The 23,743-nt window shown below is 49.3% G+C and overlaps 1 protein-coding gene across 4 annotated transcripts in view; it reads left to right on the top strand.

The window, feature by feature from the left end:
• Positions 1-23,743, top strand: part of RBM33 (RNA binding motif protein 33) — a 134,657-nt gene that overhangs the window by 45,013 nt on the left and 65,901 nt on the right. For all 4 annotated transcript variants that reach the window (XM_049642157.1, XM_049642158.1, XM_049642159.1 and 1 more), the window contains 3 exons: positions 11,403-11,574; positions 16,375-16,583; positions 19,971-20,256. In XM_049642157.1, the coding sequence (XP_049498114.1) occupies positions 11,403-11,574; positions 16,375-16,583; positions 19,971-20,256 (667 nt within the window). The remainder of the gene's footprint in view (positions 1-11,402; positions 11,575-16,374; positions 16,584-19,970; positions 20,257-23,743) is intronic.

The following is a 23,743-nucleotide window of genomic DNA, read 5'->3' on the forward strand; positions in this document are numbered from 1 at the left end:
TTTTAGGTAATAGTCTTTTCAGTCTTTGATAATATATTGTGTTTGTGGCATATTTTAGAATGAGACACGCTTTTGTGGATTTTAATCTTCAGATGCTCTCTGGAGATACGAAGTACTGTTGTTGAAAGCAGTCAAAGGATAACTAACGGGTGTTACCATTGCCTGGGGCCTTCCAGAAGTGCCTTTTGTACTTGTAGATCTAGATACTTCAGACTGTAATTGCTGAATTGTGTTCATTACAATCTTAAAGCAAAAGTGGGTTGTTTTTTAAAAAACGGTAATCTTGCCTTCCATTTTCAAGTATCTTCTGAAGAGAGAGATGTCTTTGGAGGAGCATTTTTGTAAAGGAAATGAACTCCTAATGTGTGTATTAATATGACAGAGTATCTCAGACATACTTAAAGGCTTAAACTGGGGAAAAGTTAGATTCTTCCCTTACACCTTATACAATATGGATCTCAGATTGACTAAATATTTCAGTGTAAAAAATAGCCAAACATACACTTATACACATAGATATACACATGTCAAATTGTAAATGTATTGGAAGAAAGCATTTTTTAAAATGTTTATTTTAATTTTTTTTTTTTTTTTTAACGTTTATTCATCTTTGAGAGACAGAGAGAGACAGAGCATGAGCGGGGAAGGGTCAGAGAGAGGGAGACACAGAATTGAAAGCAGGCTCCAGGCTCTGAGCTGTCAGCACAGAGCCCGACGCGGGGTTCGAACTCACGAACTGCGAGATCATGACCTGAGCCGAAGTCGGATGCTCAACCGCCTGAACCACCCAGGCGCTCCGAATGTTTTATTTTTGAGAGAGAGAGAGTGTGAGCAACCACGAATAGGAGAGGGGCAGAGAGAGAGGAGGACAGAGGATCTGAAGCAGGCTCCAGGCTCCAAGCTGTCAGCACAGAGCTGATGTGGGGCTCAAACTCACAAACCATGAGATCATGACTTGAGCCAAGGTCAGATGCTTACCCGACTAAGCCACCCGGGCTCCCCAGAAGAAAACACTTTAATAATGGTGACCTAATGGCCTTAGGCTTACCTGCAGAAGAGAATACTCAGCAAATATTAAGAGGTTTATTTTTCACTAATGTCAAAAATTCCACAAGGTGTTTCAGATCTGGTGTAGACCTCACTGGGTAATCAGGTACCCAGACTTCTAGACTTCCATGGTATGTTCTAGGGCTGCTGTTTTTACCACGGTCTACATCCAAAAAGTGGATTGATTGCCGGAAGACTGAACAGGGACCCTGCTCGCCCTTTGAAGATACATTCCTGAGTTCTCCTACGACACTTCATAAATGTCTCTTGAGTTATGCCTTAGGCACGTGGCTGTAACTCACAGCAAGGGAGACTGGTGAATATAGTGTCTTGTTAGGTGACAGCGTGTCCAGTCAAAATTAGGAGTTTTATTATTAAGGACATGATAGAAAATGTGGAAAATTGAGCACCAAGTTGTCTTGGTTATTACTTTCTACTCATGGTAATAGGGCCTTTTTTTGTTTTAAGTATCTATTTTTGAGTGAGATCGAGAGAGACCAAGTGTGAGCAGGGGAGCGGCAGAGAGAGAGGGAGACACAGAATCTGAAGCAGCTCCAGGCTCTGAGCTGTCGGCACAGAGCCGGACGTGGGGCTCGAACTCACAGACCATGAGATCACGACCCGAGCTGAAGTCGGACGCTTAAGTGACTGAGCCACCCACACGCCCCTTTATTTTTTTTTTAAGTTTTTTTATTTTTGAGAGAGAGAGAGAGAGGGAGGGAGGGGGGGGGGGGGGGGGGGGGGGGGGAGAGAGAGAGAGGGAGACACAGAATCTGAAGCAGCTCCAGGCTCTGAGCTGTCAGCACAGAGCCGGACGTGGGACTCGAACCCACGAACCATGAGATCATGACCTGAGCTGAAGTCAGACACCTAACTGAGCCACCCGGCGCCCTGGTAAATAAGGCTTTTTTAAGTCATAAGGGAAAAGAGTGACTTGATTATATATAAGTACTCCAAAACACTGTAAAGAAGTTCAGACACATGACAAATGTGGGGAAATAGTTACATGTGAGCCTAAAAATTAATATAGCTAGTAAAGTTAATATATTCAGTATGTAAGAGTTAAATATACTCAATATATACAGATGAGCTCTCCTATAGAAAGAAGACTAAATAATACGAGAAAGTAATCCAAAAATTAGGTAAGCAAATGAGCATTAAGTATGTAAAATATATTCAGTAAAATAACATGAAAACTGATAATTTTAACCTTTTTTAATACTGGCAAAAATCAAAATTATTGGTCAGATATAGTCTCATTCAATTGGGGGACATTTCAGAAATGTTAACTGCCAGGGGTCTGTCTCTCATGTCTGCATATTTGGCGAGCGAAGCTGGCTGCACCTTTGTCGTCAGCCGTCTGTCTGTCCATGGATGTTTGTGCAGCACACGGATTAAGAGACGGAGTGTCTTCCTGAAGAACCAGGGGCAGATGTGCTTTCTGCTCATTAGAACACACTGGGGCGGGGGGGGCTAAACTCTGGGTCCCTCCCGTGTCCTGTAACACAGCCCCCTGCGTTCCCAGGGTGCACAGGGAATCGGCTCAGGGAGCTGGCCCCAAAGTGCCACTGCTCTGGGTCAGAGTCATGCGTTGTCCTCAACTGTGACCAGGGTCTCATGTCCTCTCACTGCCTCCGTGGAACGGTGACCGGCGACCTCATTAGCTTGCAAGAAGGGTAAATGACACACCCTTCACTGTTCTTGACAGTATCGAAAGCCTTCGAGTCCTTTGGCTCAATAATTCCACCTTGACGAAGTCATCTGAAAGAGTCCATTTAAGATGTGTTCAAAGATGTGTACTCTGGCTGTTCGTTTGCAGCCTTGAGAGTAAACGGAACCGACGGAGTAGGTTTTTCTAGAGGGTTAACTGACGGGGGCTGTAGGTTTACCAGAGGGTGCCCTGGCTCTCTGTCGGGCATGTGAAGTAAAAAGACCCAGATGATAACAATTCCTCCATCTGCTTGTGTGTGGTGGGTGTGAGACTCTCAACATCCGAATGGATGGATAAAAAATGGTGATAGTGCTTACTTACCTCTAGATGGTGGGGGTTATTTGATACTTTGTATCCCAAATGTTTTATTTAAAAATTTTTAACACTTATTTGCGTGTGTGTGTGTGTGTGTGTGTGTGTGTGTGTGTGAGAGAGAGAGAGAGAGAGAGAGAGAGAGACACAGAGCGAGAGAGAGCGAGAGCAAGAGAGTGAGCACACGGGGGTGGGGGTGGGGGTGGGGGGGAGGGGCAGAGAGAGGGAGACAGAGGATCCGAAGTGGGCTCTGCCCTGAGCACGGAGCCCTATGAGGGCTCGAACTCACAACCGGGAGATCTTAACCTGAGCTGAACTCAAGAGTCGGCTGCTTAACTGAGCCACCCAGGTGCCCCTGTACCCCAAATGTTTTGAAATATTTTTGCTATGACCAAAATAACTTTTATAAGTGGGGAAAATAAGATGGTTAAAATTTTGACCCTGGAATGTGTAAGGCAAAGAACCAGATTGCATTTGTTAACTCCTGTGATTTCTAGTTGTTAATTCTCACGTGAAACATCCTAAGGGTGGATTTCAGTATGAATCTTTTTATAGAACAGAAAGTAAAGTCTCATCCAGATTAAATACTCTTTTTTTTTTTAATGCTATCTGTTGGGAGGTATAGTATTTGCTTTCTTTTCTTTTAAGCTCCATATTCCATAATTTAATTTTAAATTTAGTATTTGAAAGTATTAAAAAAATTTTTTTAATGTTTATTTCTGAGACAGAGACAGAGCATGAGTGGGGGAGGCGCAGAGAGAGAGGGAGACACAGAATGCGAAGCAGGCTCCAGGCTCTGAGCTGTCAGCACAGAGCCCGACGTGGGGCTTGAACTCACGGACCGTGAGGTCATGACCCGAGCTGAAGTCGGAGGCTCAACCGACTGAGCCACTCAGGCGCCCCAATATTTGAAAGTATTTTTAAAAAGTCACTCATACATTTACTTTATTCTTTTGTCCTTGATGGTTGGTTGAAGTTTGCCTTATTTATGTTGCTTAATATATTTTTTAAGTGTTTTTAATACGTTTGTATTTTTATATTTACTGTATTTGTATTTGTAACATATTTAAAAAAAATTTTTTTTAACATTTATTCATTTTTGAGAGACAGAGCATGAGCAGGGGAGGGGAAGAAGGAGAGGGAGACACAGAATCCAAAGCAGGCTCCGGGCTCCGGGCTCCGAGCTGTCAGCACAGAACCCGACGTGGGGCTCGAACTCACGGACCGGGAGATCACGACCTGAGCTGAAGTCGGACGCTCAGCCGACTGAGCCACCCAGGCGCCCCTGTAACATATTTTTCAATATATTTACTTTCCTGTCCTTCTGTCCCGGTGGTTGAAGTTTACCCTGTTTATGTTGCTTGTTTTGTACTGACTGAAAATTCTTTGTAATGTTCTTCGCTGTCAGGACTTTTAATGGTCCTTCTTGGAGGCAGGACATGTGCTGGTCTCTCCCCTCGTGACACGGATTTGGGGCTTGTTTTCTTTCTGACAGTAGAGTCCGTCTACAAGATCTTTACTGGGAGCGTGTGGGCGCGATGCTGCTTGAGGTGTTGAAAGGTAGGGGTCGTGCGCTGTGCGCTGCCGTTGTGCCTTTTGCTTTCGGAGCCTGTCGCTCACAGAGCCCTCCGGGAGGAGTGCCACTTGCAGTCAGCCGCCGCACCGGGTTCCTGCCCGTGTGGCGGTGTCTCTGGCTTTTTCATCCATTTCCTTCGGTGTCTGCAGGGTGTTGACGGCCCCGCCCCGGGCAGTCCCGCAGCCTCTGCCGAGGCGAGGAGGCGGAAGACCGCATTCCAGGAGCTGCGTTTGAGTACCTAGTAGAGTCTGAGTTACGGAACCGGAGAGGGACTTCGACGGAGAGGCCTACTTTAGGCGGCTCCTTTTATTTACCGGACGTTCTTGCCTGGTTAGGACGAAGAAGTCACTGTCCTTGCATCAAGTGAGAAAGACAGAATTACGAAGATGACCGCCAAGCCCGTCTCATTCTCTGGCCGCCTCGGTGCCGCTCGGGCTGCGGTCTTCAAACACGGCGTAAACGGGCTTGCCGGTTTAGGTACCGTTTTCGTGTCTACGAGAAGTGATGAGGGAAGTCCGCAAACATCTTTGCACGGTGTCACATGCTTCCTGTGAAAACTGTGGTCCCCTTCGTGTTCAGCGGCAGACACAGATCTGACGCGTGCGGTTCGGTGTTTTGAGCCGCGTTTTTTTTCCAGTTACCGTCTTCCTTTGTAAGAAGCAGTTCTGTGACCCCAGAAGATTCCCTCTTCTTTCTTTTCTGGTCAGTCCTGGCTCCCCAGAGGCAAACGGCGTTTCGTATTTGTCGCCTGAAATCAGTCTTTCCTCTTCTAGAGCTTCACAGAAATGTAGCCCTGTCATATGTAAGGTTGACTCTGCGTCTGGCTTCTTTTGTTTAACAGAACGTTTTGGAGACTCATCCAGGTAGTTGTGGTGTATGTCGGTAGTTCATCCCGTCTTGTGAGTGTACCATATTTGTTCATTCTCCCAATAATAAATAGATACGTGGGTTTCCTTGTTTTTTTAATCATGAGTAAAGTAATATGAAGAGTTTTTTACACATCTGCCAGTGGCTATATCTTTTCATGTTCCTTGGTGTTATCTAGGAATGGAATTACTGAGACAGGGTAGAGATATGTTTAATTCTAGAAGAAACCACCAAATGGTTTCGCGGAGTGGTTGTTTCATTTTGTACTCCCGGTGCTCGTGCCCGAGAGTCTCCGTTCTCCGTCACTTGGTCCTGTCTGCCTTCCGTTTGGTCCTTGGACTGGTTGTGTCATCATGACTTAAGTGTGTATTCCTTTGCTAACTAAGGATGTTGAGTGCCACTCCTTGTGCCTGTTGGACTTCTGTATCTTCTTTGTGTCTATTTTTAGTCTTTTAAAAACATGGACTGTCTTTTTAATTTTTGTCTCTCTACTCCACATGGAGAGTATATATCGTCTGTGCATACGTATGTGTTGTCTATATCTGCCTGCTCCACGTAGAACATTTATACACCTACTGTCTGTATGTTCTTGATAGATAGGTGTTTATATCCAGATAGACGTTTATGTGTATAGTGAATATTTTCTCTGAGACTGTGGCTTGTGTTACAATTTTCTTAAAGGTGCCTTGTCATGAGCAGAAAATTTAATTTTGACGAAGACCAGGTAATTCTGCGGCCCAAGAAATCTTTGTCTACCCCAGAGCTGCAAAGATACTAGCCTGTGTTTTCTTCTGGAGGCTCTGTAATGTTAGCTATTTATACTTTAGGTCTCTGATCTATCGCAACTGATACGTGTGTGTGTGTGTGTGTGTGTGTGTGTGTGTGAATGAGGCTCACTGTTTTCTGTATGTGCCCCTGATTGTTGCACCATTATTTGTTCCCACTGCATTGCCTTAGTGCTTGTATTGGGAATTAATCGACCATTTAAGTTTGTGTCTCTTTCTGGAACCTTTTTTATTCCCTTGCTGGTGTAATACTGTCTTGATTACTGTAGCATGAAGTCAGGTAGTGTAAATCCACCAGTTTTGTCTTCCTTTTCAAGATTGTTTTGGCTATTCTAGATCTTGTGGATTTCCATGTAAATTCTGTAACTGATTTGCCAATATCTATTAAAAGTCTGATTGGGATTTTGGTAGAGAATGCATTGTATCTTTCCATGGAATTGGGGGAAAACTAATATCTTAATAATCATGTTGCTATTAATTGACACACTTTAATTCTTCGTTTCTGACCTGCCCTATTATGTCTTTGACCTCACTGGCCTCTAGTGCTATGTAGAGTAGAAATACTGGAGCCACTCATTCTTGCCAGGTTCTTGATGGCAGGGGAAGTGTTTGATGTCCCACGAAGTACGTAATACAAGCTCACTGAAGCTTTGTTTGGCTTGCTTTGTTTTCATCAGATTGAAGAAGCTCTTTTCTGTATCTAGTTTGCTGAGATTCTTTTAAACGTGAGACATGGGTGTTGGATTTTGTCGGTGCTTTTCCTGCATCTGTTGAGATACTCCTGTGGCTTTTATCCTTTCGTTTATTAATGTGAATTAAATTGACTTTTTAAAAAAACTATATTAACTATACTCCAGACTTTATTTCCATTACACACATTTTTAATTATTAATGACTTCTTTCCGTTCCGGGATCCAGTCCAGGGGACCACACTGTTGTGTCTCCTCCGGTCTGCGTTAGTTTGTCAGTCTTTCCTTGTGTTTCACAACTTTAGACTTGTGTTTGTGACAGTCTAAAGAGGTGTCCTGGCCAGGTATCCTGTAGACTGTGTGCAGTCTGGGCCTGTCTTGTATTTTCCTCATGATTAGACTGGAGTTCAGGGATTTTGGAGAGAATATCACAGAGGTCCGATGCCCTTCTCCTCCGTCACACCACTGGGTACAGGACCTCCCTGGCAGTGTTAGCCTTGATCATGTGGTCGGGTCAGGTTTGCCATTGTGGGTGGTAGGTCTGTAAAGTGCTGTCTTTCCTTTGCCCCGCTCTGTTCTTTGGAGGCAAGTCCCTAAGGGTGCGTGGTCGCCTGTCAAGGTGTGGGGAAGGCCTGAAGTTCCACCTCCGGAGGAGGGCTTGGGGCAGGGGGGCTATCTGCGGGGAATTTGGAATTCATCTCCAAGATGTGTTAATTGAGTGTTTTGAATGTTAAATCAGCCTTGTGCTTCTGGCTCTTGCTAAACCTCACTTGGTTCTGATGTATTTTCCTTTTTATATTTTGCTGGATTCCATGTGCTTTTATTGTTTTAAGGAATTTTGTGTCTGTATTTATGAAGGATATTGGTCTGTAATTTTCTTAATTTTTGCACAATTTGCTCCATCATTCCAACTTGTAAATTTTCACTGTTGGTAGAATTAGAATTTGTATTTGATTTGTATGTGTATTTCATGATATAATGAAGAATTATTCTCTATCAAATATTCTGTAAGCATTAAAAACTTTTGGGAAGTTTTTTTAAAACAGTGTTCTGTATACTTTTCTCCACACCGCCCCCCCCCCCCCCAACTCCCAAGCCCCCCACCCCTGTTTCAGAGAACTGCCTGTTTTTTTCCCCTTGGGTTTGGGATTGAATACTGAATTTTCTTTCAAAACACTGAGAGATCACAGGTTCATTTCAGAATTAGCTGGAGAGCTTAAAAAATATGCAGGTCTGGGTCTTGCCAGAATTCCACTTTCTAATTGTTTATGTATACAGTTGACCCTTGAACAATGCTGGGGTTAGGGGTGCTCGTCCCCACTCAGTCAAAAATCTGCATATAACTTTTACTTTTGGATCCCCTAGAACTTAACTACCAAGCGCCTTACTGGTAACAAATAGTTGATTAGCACCTGTTTTATATGTTATGTGTATTATATGCTATAATAAATAATAAAGCAAGCTGGAGGAAAGAGATGTTATTAAGAACATCTTAAGGAGGGGCACCTGGGTCGCTCATTCGGTTAAACGCCTGACTCTTGATTTCAGCTCAGGTCTTCATCTCAAGGTTGTGAGTTCAAGCCTCGCGTTGGGCCATAAGGAAGATCTGTTTATAGTACTGTATTCATCCAATAAACCCACATATACGTGGACCTGTGCATTTCCCACCTGTGTGGTTCAAGGGACAGCGGAATGTGATCAGATTCTGACTTGTCTGTCTCTGAAGAGCTTTCACAGTGGTTTTAATGTGTGCCCTCTGCTAAGAGTCACAATTATGGCTTTCAGCTTTTCATCATAATTAAGTAGCTAAAATTAAACCTCTGAGTACTTTTGGCAGAGCCTAATAAGATCACAGATGCACAATTATTTAACTTCTTGTACAATAAAATTTTAAGATAACTTGATTATTGTTTGTCACCCAACACCACCCTTCCTATGAATGGAATACTAGATATAGATAGTCCTTGTCAAAAACTGTCCAGAAAGTCAGCATTTTGGCAGATTGGTTATTTAATTCTGTAAATCATATGGCTAAAAGAGATGCTTTTTCCTTTTCTTTTTTTTTGAGCCCAGTATTTAGAGTAAGAGGCAGTAACCAGTGCCTGAAGGCACGAGTCCAGTTTAGCGAAGGTTGTCAAATGCACCGTAGTTGAGGCAGGCGAAGCCACTTCAGGGCTTGTGTAGTCCTTGATGTAGTGACCGGCTTAATTGGACACCTGTATCACAAGTTTGCGTTCTAGAAATTCCATTGCTCAGAAAACCAACTTAATGCTATGCTTCTGTAGTCCTGCCTTCCCTCCGTTTCTAACCATTGGCAACCAGTATAATGATTTCTCTTGGAGCACGTCCTGTGAGCGGACTTGTCGCAGTATATCGCGATTGGCCTCTCCCACCCCACGCCCCTTTGCCACCTCACCCCAGGTGTCTATCAGTAGCTCATTCCTTGCTAGGGCTCAGGAGCATTGAATGGACCCGCTTTATGTGTCCATTCACTTACTGTTGATCCAGTTTTGCTGACTCAAAAGAGAGCTATAAATATTTTCCTACAGGTTTTTACATGCACATAAATGATCATTTCTCTTGGATAAATACCTGGGAATGCGAAATGCTGGGTCATAGACTCGATTTGCTGGTGGGTTTTAGGATTTGCTTCAAAGAAAGGCTTTTCCAGTCATCCTTGTTCTCTTGAGATTTCTTAGGTGGAGATTTGGATGCAGAATACCCTTTATTAGCTTCGTATTGTCAAGCTGTGCATTGAACTGGTTGGAAGGTCTTTGAACTGAAATTACTGTTAATGGTTGAATTAGGAATGACTCTTGTAATAAATGGAATCTTTGCTTTATTGGCGGCCATTCCTTTCCCTCCTCTGTGGCCTGGCTACTCAAAAAGCGTGGTCTGTGAAGCGTGTTGGCTTCACGTGGAGCATGTTAGAAATTCAGAGTCTCAGGCCCCCCTGTGGAGTCATAATCTGCATCAGAACCGGGTTCCTGGTGGTGGGTGTGGACGTGACATTTGAGAAGCACTGCTCTGGAGCATAGGGACGAGGAGAAGAGCACTTTGTCCGTGAGCTTACCCTTGAGTGGAGCGGAGCGCCGCCCAGGCCCAGCTGGGCCCTTCGCAAGTGTTACTCCTTGGTTTCAGATATTCAGGAAGACGGGAATGATACCAAATATCCAACCGACAAAATACCAAGACTTTGGTGCTTTAAGATTCCGTGCTATACTAAATGTCAGAGTACCGAAAGGTAGCGTCACTGTCATCAGGCTTAAAATACATAGTCATGCATTCGTCGTTGTATCTTCAGGCATTTGAACTCCTGGAGGTGTGTAGAGACTTGCAGTATTCACAGCAGTGAGTACGTGCATTTGTAGTTGACTTTTTTTCATGGAAAATGTTGGGAAGAGAATATAAAACAGTTGTCTTTTGGGTTTATGTTAAATTTTTTCTTGCGCATTTTCTAACGAGGCAGTTCATTTTTGTTTCTGTTAAGAGTAGAGCACGTTTAAAATAACGAATCACGAGAATAGGGGGGCAAATTCTGTTTTCTTGTGTTTACAAAAAGAATTTGTGTGAACCTGGCACTCAATAAGTACCTGTCTTATTCTCTCCCAGTAGGTCACTGAGACCTAGTAAAAGGTCAAAAGTGATCAGTGGCATAAAAGGAACATTTGTGATAAAGGAAGAATTGTTGATGAAGAAATGACTTTCAGTTGGGACCGGATTAGGCAGTATTTTTGTGGGAATACTGACATAATAAAAGAGGAGATAAAAGCTGGTTTCAGTGTGACTGGGAAAAAAAAAAAAGTCGTGTTGTTGCAGTAAAATCTGGGCCAGAGGCGGCGATGCAGACCCTGGATGGTGGAGTGAAGCACTAGGGTGAGAGCGCGGGGGGAAGCAGGTGGAGGCTGGAAAAACTAAGCCACGTAACAGCAGGTTTGGAAATCATGGCAGATGGGGTCAGGAGTTACCAGAAGCATCGAGCCTGTGCGACCGGAAAGGAGTGGGTTCTCCTGGAATGCAAGTTCCACAGGGGGACATGTGCCCAAAAGTCTTCACGCTCCAGTGTTGGTTTAAGGAATACGTGGACTTTTGCTGGCGTCTGGGCCAGACTTGAGGCCAGCAGGGACTTTTGAAATTCGCGAGTTTTCTCTCAGAAGTAGAAGTAACGGTATATATAGGGTTTGTCTGTTAATTACAAGCAAGAATTGAACTCTTTCCAACGTGTTTTTTAATGTTTGAGATCATTTGTTTCTCGTATCGGTTTAGGGTTTCACACGGCCTTGTGACAGAACATTTTGCAGCATCTTTATATCTGAAATATAAAGGACCTTATATATATAAAATCAGGCTTCAGTGTTTAATTCAAAAGAATGTGAACTCAGTCTCCGTTTTTGTTTTGTGTGTCTGCATCGTAGGGAGGTATGGAGACTTTGGAACTACAGAAGGACGTAAAAGAAGAATCCGATGAGGAAGATGATGATGATGAAGAATCTGGACGATTGCGGTTCAAAACTGAAAGGAAAGAAGGAACAATTATTAGGCTCTCAGATGTAACTAGAGAGAGAAGGAACATTCCAGAAACTTTGGGTAACTTTTTTTGCCTGTCTCCCATCCTTCTTCACTCCCGTTTCAACTTCCTCCTTAGTACTATTATGATTAGCTAAATAGGTTCAAAAAATTTTTTCTTGACTTTATAGATTATTATGCATGGCCGTCCAGAGAGTGGACGGTCTGTGTGAGGTTAGAGCTGAGTTATGGTGCTGTAAAAGTCATTCTACAGAAATGACTTTTCTGGATTAAAAATGTTTGAATAAAATATTTGATTGCTTATTTTTTTAATAGCTTTTCTTTTGGAGTCGATGGCCTAGACCCACTCTCATGCATGTTACGCAGTTCCTGGCCGGCTCTGGGAAGGTGTGTGGGGACGGCCCTTTGACCCCTCTTGAGACCACGAGGTTGCTAGGGCTAATTCAGGACTAGACAGTTTGTATTTTGTACCTGTTAGTGTCATCATAACCATCTGTTTTTGTGTTTTCTTTTTCCGTCTGCCGCTCCTCTCCGTGTTTGAGGAGGTAAGATCGTTCAGACGTAGTCAGTTGAACAAACGCTGCTTTTGAAGGTCTGCGGCAGGCCGTTGCAGGCCAGCAGAGAGCCTTCATCAGCACTGACCCCACCCTACCCCACAACCGTTTTCTCCAGTGTCCGTTGCAGAGAGAAAGCAGTGGTTCTCAGATTTGAGTGAGCAGCAGAACCACCTGGAAGGCTTGTTAAGACACAGATTCCTAGACCTACTCCCAGCTCTTGCGATGCGGTAGGTTTCAGGGGGTGTCCAAGAAAGTTGCATTTCTGCTGAGTTCCCAGGTGCTGCTGTGCCTGCTGTTCTCGAGCCCGGGTTTTGAGAACCACTGGGATTTTGTACCGAATTCCAGGAGGCAGGTGGGAGGGTGGAAGGACGGGGTTCACCTGCTTCCTGCTGTTGGTCAAAGTAAAAATCGGGAAACTAACCCCCAGTGACTACGTTTATTACTTCTTAAACCATTATCGGCCATTTTTTAGTTGGAAACACGAGCGTGTGTCCATGAGCGGCAGATGTGACTTGTGCACGAGGACACTGAGCTCCCGAGGCGTGCAGGTGACCAGCCGTGAGTGAGCCACTCTTGCCATGTTACCTCACTCGGTGAGCTCTGTGGAGAGCTTGCCCTAGACTCTTGGGCTCTCTACTTCTTTCCCCTCCCAGTTCCTCTACCTTCTGGCCCGGGAGTTCCCTGCCTTTTTCTCTAGTTATGCTATAAAGTTGCCAGTTTGTCTGAAGCAGGACAACATAAGTTTTCTGAGAAGGAAGGTCTGAAGTTGGCCTTGGGTGAAAGGAGATGAGCGGAAGTCTTAAAACAGAAGGGTGGGGGAGGAACACAGTGTATCCTTCAGCAGGAGGAATCGGTAATGTTACATCCCTGCCTGAACCTGATGTCTCTGGCCACCTCCCGGCCTCAGCCAGGGCCATCTCTCTGCATTGTACCTGCCCCGGGCACTGACCTCACATCTGGAGGGGTCCGGCCTGCTCGTGCTCACTCTCTGTGTCGCTTTAATTCCTGTGTCTCAGGACCTTTGCCTCGTTTTGCTGTTTTCAGGGTCATTTGTACCTCCTGAGAGATGGAGCCTGAAGGGGTTAGTGGTAGGCAAGCCGGGGACCTGAAATACGGCGGGAGAGAGTCTGGAGTCCTTGGAGGCAGAGGGGCCGTCAGCATAAACAGTGTAGACATTTAACTGTTTCTTTTAAACGTTAACAAATAAGGCTTAAGTATGTTTGTGCAAATTCGGCCAGGTACTACGGTAGGTGAAAATGGTGCTTAAATGCTCCATACTTGTGAGCCCTGCATAAGGAAGCTTAGTGTTTGAAACTCGAGCTTTCTACTAACTCAGGCTTTTTCCCCCGAACCAAAGGGACTTTTCTGTCCATGTGAAGATTGGTTTTCTAAAACAGTGAGCTCTCATTACCTTGATCCCCCTCCTCCAACGAAAGGTTAATTTTGTACATAAGAAAATACTGATTGAGAAAGAGAAGCTGCTACAGTATTTGTGTTTTACCCATCAGTTTATCTGCGTGCTCCTGGTGAGAGAGACGTCAGGTTCAGGTTCTGTACAGAAATCCTTACATGTATTTGACTGTATAACGCTGTCCACCCACTCCTTGTAACGGAATTAAAATATCTTGCTACCAGAGTCCAGATGTTGTTTCCTATAATATGTATTTCTTGACAAATGGTGTCCTTTAACATTTTTAATACAAATAAAAATTATTTTGTGATATAATTGATTAATGTTGACAACACTCCACTCTTTAAAAAGAAGAATGAGATCGTCCTCTGGCCCCCCTGTTTCTGACCCTTTGGGCTGCATGTAGACAGCCAGTGCCCGCTAGAACCTAACAAGGTGCGGGTCTCCCTTAGTCTTTCCTGTGTTCACACAGGTAGAGCCGTCCCTAAATGAGGAGGAACTTAGATTCATATGTATGACAGTCTGGCAGCTATAGAACCTTGTGTGTAGTCATTGATGTGGATTTGGAATTCAGGTAGAGTTTGGGCTTTCGTGTAGGTTACGACCTTAAGTAAGGAGCTCAGCCAGCATTCTGGAAACTAAACCTTTTCTTAGTTTCCCCGAGGGTGGCACAAAGCTATGTGCTTAGCAGATAGATGTCACTCGTCACACACAGAGGATGCTGTAGGGTATGAGGGCCTCACTCACTTGTGAAACCCAGCTGAGCAGGGTTTCTAGAACAAACATATGTAAAGGACTGACAAATTTTGAATGGAAATGTCAAAGCCACTTCTGGACAGTGGGTGTCAGTGACTGGTTTTCCTAAAGCCTCAGCGCAGAGGTTCAGAGCAGTCAGGCCTTCGGCCTGACCGAGGTGGGCCTGAGATTCTCCTGGAAAGCAGGACAGCAGTGCGTGCAAGACAACATTTATTTTAGGCCTGCTTTTATCCATTAATCTAGGAGTAGGCATCTAGATTTGGCAATAGTCTAAGTTTCGCTGGCACACGTAATGTGTTAAATTACATTTTATTGCTTTAGTCTAAAGAACATTCTTATGTCCACATAATGTTCTCTTGAAATAAAGTCCGTAGTTAATTTTGCTTAAGGCAGAGGATCTGTGGGAAAGAGTATTTTCATCTAATAACAAACAGTCCAAGATTGATAGTGCCAGCAGGAGGGTACTTGATGGTCCTTGTATTACAAGCAAGGGTTTTACAAATTTCTTCGTTCAAGTTCTCTTGTAAAAAAAATTCAGACTATCATTTATTTCCATTTCGCCAAATAAGCTGTGTATTTTGCAAATATTGACTCGTTATGTATTAATCCAGCTGTTATAAAATTATTTGTACGCAGATGTTTTCCCTAAGCACATCTTAGGGCAATACAGTGTAAAACTTTGTTACATTGAACTCTATCTTTTCACTTTAGAATATGGACATAGTTCAGAAAACACTTAAGAGGAAATTAACATTTCAGTTGAAGTTACAAATGTAATTTCCATCCTGTCATATTTTGGTGACCTTTTGTGACAGCTTGTCTCAATTGGAGGAAAGCATTTTTACTTGCTGATTAAAGATGTCATTTGAAACCATTTTATTACTGGGGATAGTGAAATCAGTCTTGACACTTAGAACCACTAGAAAAATAATTGCTGATTCACCGCATAAAATGTGTATGTGAACCAGTCATGTAGTCAAGATTAGAATAAAAGTCTGTGCTTGTTAAGAAGAGATTAAATTTTCTTTTGAATGGGGTCTAGATTTATTTAAAGGGGAGGGGAATACCATAGAAACAATATCAAGAAAATGAAATGTGGCTTAAGAGATTTTGGAAGAGTTTGGAGATGATTATGGAATCTAAGATAGGAGCTAAAGCTGGTAACGTTTAAAATTTGTCCTTCACTCTGGAAGAAGGTGTAAGTAAGAATGCCCCTCGGGATTCAGTGAAACCTTTACAAGGTACACATTTGTTAACGTGAGATATCACAGTTTACATAGTATTTTAAAATAAAGGAACCGTATTTGAGTAAGTCGGCTTTTCTCCTTTAGGGATTTAGAATAAGGTGCCAGCTGAAGTTTCTTAGGGCCAGCGTCCATGTTTTTATATCCTTAAAGCAGTGGTCAGCGAGGTGAGGGGCTCCTGGGCATCCCACAGGTGTTTGCATTAATGGGTTTTTTTCTTCTGTGGCTCTGCTCTCATTTGATATAGCTTCCGTATCAGACAGCGTGGATGTAAGCCTTTTTTCACAGAGTAAAGGTCTCTTTAAATAAATCTGAAATGATCATACGAAATGAGTTTTCCACTGTATGAGATTAATTATTTGATTTCCGAGTGATGCCGTTAATAGTTCCGCTTAAATCAGAACAAACAGGAATTTATTTGATTGATTGATTTTTTATCGATCTTGAGTCTGTGTGCCACGGTGCATTCATAATACCTGGGCTGGTCTCACTGAGAAATTGTATCGGGGCGGGCCTGGTGGGCCCAGGTCCTCCCCAGCGTTGTCTGCTGTCCGTGAAAGGGAAAGTGTCCGCGGCAGTTTGAGGGCAGTGGTTAAACCGAACTTCAGGCCCTTCTTTTTAGCTTCCCTCTGCACCGTTTTGTGGTCTCCAACGAAAAGACTTGAACTTGGCGGAGGCTCCTTGTGTCTTCCTCCCCGGGAAAAGCATGTCCTCATTTAACGGGTGTCTCCCGGGCGCTGAACCCCGCCCGCTGCTGGTTTAGTTCCCTGCTGTGGGTGAGACCCTTGCTGTCTCGGGGTTTCCTTGTCCCGTGTGTCTTCCCTGTTTGCTCCCTGTGTATCGAGTTTAGGCCGTTTGAAGATTTCTAACACGTATGCATCTTTTCAAATAGAGCTTTCAGCCGAAGCCAAAGCCGCGTTGCTTGAGTTCGAAGAGAGAGAGCGACAGCATAAGCAGGGACGCTATGGCTCGAGGCGGGGAGGAAGGAGAGGAAGCTCTTTAGTGTGTCGTGGAATGGGAGACCAGAGGAGAGAGAGCAGTGAGCGTGCAAGAATAAAAGATCACAGACCTGCCCTGCTTCCGACGCAGCCTCCTGGCGTGGTAATTCTTAGTTTTCTTGTGATAGCCCAACACGTTAGAACAAATGAAAATGTGCCTTTGCGGCTTTCCTACTTTGTGTGTATCACCGAGTCTGAACTTAAAGTTTAATGCGGGGAATGACGGCGAAAGTTTCTTTACGGTATGCTCTCACCTGTGTCCTTATAAATTCCGTCCTCCTGGTAGTCGGGCAGTGACAAATCACTCCGTACTTACGGAGGAAGAAGCAGTGAGAGGCTTATGTCCTCAAGGGACAGGAGCCCCAGAGGAGCCAGGCTTCCGTCCTCTCCCTGCTTGTCCTGAGTGCCCGCGCTCAAAACAGTGACCGTACGTGGAGAATCCAGGTAGCACTGTTCATTTTATAAAAGTGGCTTTTTCTTTATACCGTTTCCCATCGGTTTCTCCTCAAATCGGAGCAGATTCTCTTAGAGTAAGTGTCCTGTGCCATCCATACTCACATACTTGTAATTTCAGCTGAAGTTGAATTTCCCGTGCATTTCAAAGAGGAGATAGCGCAGAGGTAAAGAAGGACGAAAGTGATTTTTATGTTCTTTTAGTTCGTTTTAGGATTTTATGGCTCTTTCCTTCAGAAGCCAGTCTCCAAGGACAAATTTGCTTAGTACAAGTATGTGTCCACTGTGTCTGCCACATGTCCCTCCTCCATTTTTGTCTGAATTTAGGGGAAAGCCACATTTTGCCTCTGTGTAGAACTGTTAAATGTTAGCATGCAGCCATTTGTGAAATGTAACAAGGGAGAAGAGGTAACTTAACTGTTTTTGCATGAGAATTTCCGTTTTGAGGTGCAGGAAGGGGAGAGAGGTAGGTGGGTTGATCACAGCATAAAGAAGCTGACGATGTTAATAACTGCTGTTTGCTCACACAACTGTTTTGTTCTTAAGCTTCTCCAATGGCAAAAAGGCTGGACTTGATTTCTTTTTCTTCCCCACCCCTTATCCTTGCCCCAGCCTCCACTTGCCATGTATTCAACAGCCAATTCAGTGATTTTGGCCTCCTTGGGGGAGAGGGGAACAGCCACACGGGAGATTTGTTTTTGTGTAGCTGTGTCTCTGCGATCCCGGAGAGGTAACTTCGCACCCACGGACAGGAGGCCTGCCCAGCCAGCATCCTTCGTCCTTCAGAGGGGCCGACCGAGCGGGGCTGGGAGCGCTTGCGCATCCCTAGCCGAGTGGAGGACGGACCGGGGCCCCTGCCAGGGGTGTCGTGTCCCCAGAGCTCTCGTGACCACGGAGAGCTCTGGAGCCCACTGGGAGCTGGGGACGGGCCTATGGCTGGCCCTGCTCGGCCTAATGGTGCTCTGGGCTGGAAGCTCTGTGCTCGCGTCTCCTGGTCACAGTGATGTGAAGTTTCCGTGTACTGGGAAGACCAGGGCTGTCGGGGATGAACTTGAGCTCGCTCCCACCTGCGACCACGAGCGCTTTTGACCCCGCTCACTCTCGTGCCCCAGAGCGGTCTGTCTGGACTCTTGTGGGAAGAATGAGTCAAAGGCTTGCTCGTGGCTTTGTGTCAGTCCGTCTCCTCCTAGGTCGGTCCCTTGCCGCCTGGACTCCGCTCTCCTCACTTCCTGACTGTGCTCTCAGAGTCACTGCTCCCCTGCGCCTCCTGGCTGCTGTGCCCTGGCACCTTGGGTGTCCGCAGCGAGCTCCTCCTCAGGGAGGAGCGCCTGAGGCTTGCGCTGTGCTCTCTCTCCTCCCCCCCTTCAGCTGTCCTCTCCTCCGCCCTCCTTTTGGTCAGAGCTCTTGCTGGGCGGCGGCGTCCTTCCTGCCACCTGCCCTCTCTGTGCGCACCTGCGTCTCCCAAGCCCTCGCCTCTGGCGCGCTCCGAGCCCCTCCGTGCGCTTCCTGGCTCTGCCCCGTGCCCCTCCACGTGGGCGCCTCCCAGGCCCCCCGCTCCGCTCGATGAGAGCACGTCATTTCCTTCGCACCCCTTCATGCTCTTGAGTGAAGAAGGAGCCTGCACGGTGCCTGTCCTCTGTTCAGTTCAGATCTGACTCGTGAGCCTCTGTCAGCATGCTCCTCGTGGGGATTCCCTGGTGGCTTGGATCCCTACTCATAGTGCAGGGGTGTGCACAGTACCCGGCGGCGTGAGGCCCGAGAGGGAGCACTTCTGGATGCCGGGAGCGCGGAGAGCTGAGGACCCAGGCTAGCCCTGGAATGTCTCTGGAAGAGTCCCCCCTGAGACCAAGGCCATATACGCTCTGGTTTCCGAATCCTCGTCGTTCCTCTGAAATGTGTCTTCCCTACTGCTCGTCAGACCCTGGCCTTTTCTTGGCATTCAGCTCCGGCCGTGGCCTGCTGAGTGGTCCGTCTGCTCTGTCCCACGTCCGTCCCACGTCCACCACGTCCCCATCTGTAATTCCCCATCCTGCACGTGGCGTGTGCCGCCATGCGTGTGGAGCTGGAGTTCACGGCCTCCACGGTGTGCGGCATGGCGGCCCGGTGCTCACAGGCAGGACCCGTGGACTCCGCTTGTCGGACCCCACTTCCGGCTCTGCTGCTCACCAGCTGCTTTGGAAGAGCACAGTGACGGGGATCCACTTGATGGCGACGTCGGGCATCGGCCGCTTACTTCATGTACCGACCCTTCGGTAGGCGCCGAAGACACGGTGTCGGCCCGGCGCTCGGCGGCCACGGCCGTGGTCGCTGGTTTCCTCCTCTCGTGACTGTCGGATGGAATCACCCCGAGATGCTTGACTGCCTCGAGCGTCTGTTTTCACGCCCCGGCCTTCCCCCGTCTTGGGTGTGCGTGGCTGCGGCCGCCCTGGTCTTCCGAGTTTCCCAGCAGGCGTGTCCGCGCCGCTGCTGCTTCCGGGTTGTTCCTCGAGTCCCCTGCCCGGCGCCCCTCCTTCCCTCCTTCCTTTCTGGTGCAGGTGCCACCTTCTCAGCTCTCCCCCGCCCCGCAGGGGAGTCAGGCTCTCGCTAGGCCTGTGTCCTCCCCGAGGACAGCCCTCGTTTCTAGCTCGGTGTCTCACGCCCGACTTTCTTCTTCGCTCTCTGGGGACAGCGGCCTCACGGCCGCAGGGGCTGAGGGCGGCTTGGGCTCTGTGTGCCGCGCGGCGCTCACCTCCGGGCAGCGTCAGTGGCTGCACCGAAAGTTGTTCTTTTGGAATCCACGAGAGTCCCTTTGAGGCCGCCGCCGCCGCCGCCGCCGCCGCCCTCCGCGTGCCCGGGACGGATTCCCGTCGCGAGCGGCCCCCTCCCTGGGCCCGGGCGGCACGGCACGGCCCTGCTGCTTCCTACCGCCGTTAGCCGGGAAGCGCTGTGAGCCGTGACTCTCAGGCTGGGGTCCGCGCAGACCTGTAGGGCAGTAGCCTTTTTCTACCTCTCTTCCAAACGTTGATTGCTGTGCATTTGTCTTCTTGGTGGTTTTCAGACGCACTCTCCAAGATTGATCCCCCCTGCGCAGCCTCAGCCGCCACCGCCGCCGCCGCCGCCGCCCCAGCAGCAGCCCATCAGGAGCCTGTTCCAGCAGCAGCCGCTGCAGCCCCTGCTGCCCCTGCAGCACCCGCAGCACGCCCCGTCTCCCCAGGGGGCGCACGTGCCGCCCCAGATGGAGGCCCCGCGCCTGATGATCACCCCTCCTCCGGTGACCCCGCAGCAGCCCAAGAACATCCACATAAACCCCCACTTCAAGGGGGCGGTGGTGACGCCCGTGCAAGGTACGTGTCTCCCCCGCCCTGGTGACGTTGCGGGGTGCCGCGGCCGAGTCGTTCTCGCCGGCCCGGCGGGTGTGCGAGGACCACCCGGCTTCGTCGGGTCCGTTCCCCGCCCGCTCGGGCACGTGCCAGCTTGGCGGGCCAGACTCATTTGCTGAAACGTCTGTACTTCTTACTTTATGACTTAGCGGAAAGCCCTGGGCGGCCTCTGAATTTCCGGGGCGGCAGAGGTAGCTGTGGGAACGCCGGAGTTGGTGTTTCTCATCGTTTCCCCGGTGGGAATGTCTGCATGGCGAGCGCCCTGCTCCGCGTCCCTCAGGCGTTATTTTGAAGTGCCTCGCCTCGAGTGTTACTGTCGCGGACACGTGTCCTGAGGCTAGGAAGCTACTTTTGAGCCGGTGACGCGGAGCCTGCCTTCACGCATCTGTTCCGCCCACTCCGTCTCTGACATCTGAGATCTATCGCTGAGAGAAGCCGAGGAGGCTTTGTGCGGCTGTGATCTTGCTTTCCGGCGGACAGGGACACGAAGTAAGCAGTAAACCTAACGGCAGGAACATTACGTGGCGTGGCAGAGGACAGAGGTGGAGCGGAGCCAGGGCCCGGGGTGGGCTGCGGCTTTAGCTGGGGTCACGCGGGTAGCTTCGTCACAGAGCTGAGTTGAAGGAGGTCGGGGAGCCCGTTTCAGGGTAGACTATTCCAGGCAGAGGGACGAGTGAGAATCCGGGATGAGGCCAAGCCTCGTGTGTGGAATTAACCCAAAAGAGACAGCCTGCCACAAGTGGACTGATGATAGCAGAGAAGACACGCAGGGCCCCGGTCATGTGAGACCCCGGGCCGTTCTGAGGGCCTCGGCTTCGCCTCTGAGCAGTAGGGGCTGTGACCAGGGGTTTGAGTGGAGGAGGACAGGGCCCCACTTTCTGTTACGAGAGGACCATTGTCACTGCTCCGTAGGGAGAGCGCGGCAGGGTGGCGAGGGGGGGAGGAGGCGACCACACTAACCCAGGTCACAGGTGACAGGGGCTCGGATGGGGCGCTGGCACGATGATGGAACGCAGTCATGTGCCGGATGTGACGCAGGGCAGGGCTGGTGGCACGCAGGGAGGGACCGCACGGCTGTGAGAAAGGAGGCAGAAATGGTGCCCAGGGGGTCTGAGCATCAGAGGGATGGATCGGCCATCATCCGCGACAGGGAAGGACTAAAGTCCTGCGTCCTGTTGTGGACGTGTGAAATGTTCTGTGCCAGAGTGAGAGCCCGGACCAGGGCCCGAGGCTCCAAGTATGTGGTTGGCCCATAGGTCGATTGGAGCCTGTGTCCAGTGAGAGGCCCAGAGGAGGGGTGTCTGACCTGGGGTCTGCAGAGGGCGGGGAGGAGGGAGCCGAAGGTCATGGAGGACGAGCCTCAGAGGAGAGTGGCCAATGGGGGCTGGCGGAAGGGGCCCTGCCGGCGGAGCAGGTTGGGGGGGCAGATGGGGATCGCTGGCTGACGACTGTGTTCAGCGGAGGGGCCGTGGGGGTCTCGAGAGGGTGGTCGTGGGGAGACGGGGAAGGTGCACGCGCACCTCGCTGAGGTGGGGGCACAGGCAGGGGAGGGCGTCTCTTGGGCGCCTCTGAAGGTGTTTTGCTAAAACAGAAGTTGGATGGTAACTGGTAGGAGGAAGCGGGCTGGAGAGAAGGTGTTTTCTTTTAAGATGGGAAAGCCAGCAGCTTGTTGAGAAGGACAAGAGTTGTCGATGCAGGTGAGGGGGACTCGTCCTGGCTGGGACCCAGTGCCCAGAGGCAGGGCCGGGGTGGGGCGGGGGGGGGGGCATGCGGGGGGGGGGGGGGGGGAGCGGTGGAGGGGTCTTGGAGCGCTTCCCTGACGTGGGTGGACTGGAAGGAGCGAAGAGCCACTAGGTGGGGGTGAGGGAACATTGCAGGTCTGAGGCAGGGAGAGGAGACGTGGAGTCCCCTTCCAGGGGAGTAGAAGAGTGGATGTGCGGGGCGTGGCAGGTAGGGGTGCCGGGTGGTAAGCTGGGCGGTCGTGAGCCCGGAGTCAGGCCGCAGCGTGGTGGGGTGGCGTGGACACAGCGTCGCGTTCGCTGGAGTCGAGGTGTCGACAGAGCAGTAGAGGGTGGCGTTGCGCGTAACGAGTGAAGGGAGGTGGAGTCACTGTCTGGGACGCGGGAGGGGCTGCGTAGGGACTGTGGGAAGGCAGGTCACTGACTGTGACCGGGCCTTGGATGTGGCCGCAGTGAGGTGGAGGGACCGCAGTCAGGGACCCAAGAGGCAGCGTGCAGGAAGCACGGCCTCTTGCCAAGACGAAGGAGCGGGCCGGCGCCGGAGGCGGTGGTGGGACGGGAGCTGAGCTCCGGGACACTTGAGCCCGACAGCAGTGGGCGTGGCGTGTGACTCCCCTGACGCCGTGAGCTCCCACGAAACAGCACTGACGGCCGCGAAGGACCCCGCCCTCCCGCGGGAGGAAGGTGGCCCGTCTCTGGGAGCGTTCTGCTTCCCTTAGAGCGACAGGGGGAGGGCTGAGGCCACCGCGCGTTCTGCTGACGCTGCGCTCGGGATCCCAGAGTTCCAGAAGTTGGGGAAAGAAGCCCAAGATAGGACTTGATGTGTGGGAGGAGGCCAGCGGCCCGGAGGTGCTCTGAGACTGTGCTGTGCCCTCGGAGCGACGTCGGTGTTAGTGACGGGGGCAGGCTGGCCTAGGGCGTGGGGTCCGCCTTACGGGAGACTGCTCTTGTTTCATACGCCAGGGAGGCAGAGTCCAAGCCCGTCCCTGACCCCCGACCGACCCTCCGCCCGCCCCCACCTTCCATTGGGATCTCTCGGCGGCCTCCGCCCGCGTTCTGCGCCCTCAAGGCACTGAAGCGCGGTGGCCCCCGTGCCTAGCGCGCCACCGCGGCTCCTCCGGCAGCTGTGCCCGTGGGAGGGGGGAGGACGGCTCAGTACCGGAGCCCTTCCCACAGCGGCTTCCCAAGGCAGGCAGCTGCCGTCGGTCTGCTTTGTCGGAACGGTTCTCCTGAGGTCGCGTCCGTTTTCGTGTATTTCCTCGTGTCCGCTGAGCGCAGACCTGGCAGGTGGCAAGGTGCACAGATTCTCTTCAGCCTGATAAAAATCACTAGTGTGAGACGCGCAGACTGGGAAGCCCTAAGGAAACCCCAAGGTGTCCTCAGGTAGGAAAGTCGCGCGCCTCACGGTTAGCAGCCTGACCGTGCAGGCCTCGCACCGCACGGCTCCGGCTCCTGATTCGGCAGATAGAAGGTCAGCTTTCTGATGGTAGTTTTTCAGCGCTCAGAACCAGCCGAAGAGTTTCCACGCGAAGCTGGGTGCCATAGAGCCGGCACCTTCGATCTTGAGATACGCCCGCGTGGGGAGAGAGCGAGACTGCCAGCTTGGCGTACCCGCAGAACACCGTCGAAGAATGGTCCGTTCAGTGTGAGCGAGTGAGCTTAAGTAGAAACCACGGCTCTTCCCGGAGGGCAAGGCCGTCTGCTGTGCGTGG

Source organism: Panthera uncia, chromosome A2, assembly GCF_023721935.1.
Source record: "Panthera uncia isolate 11264 chromosome A2, Puncia_PCG_1.0, whole genome shotgun sequence".
Lineage (NCBI taxonomy): Eukaryota > Metazoa > Chordata > Mammalia > Carnivora > Felidae > Panthera > Panthera uncia.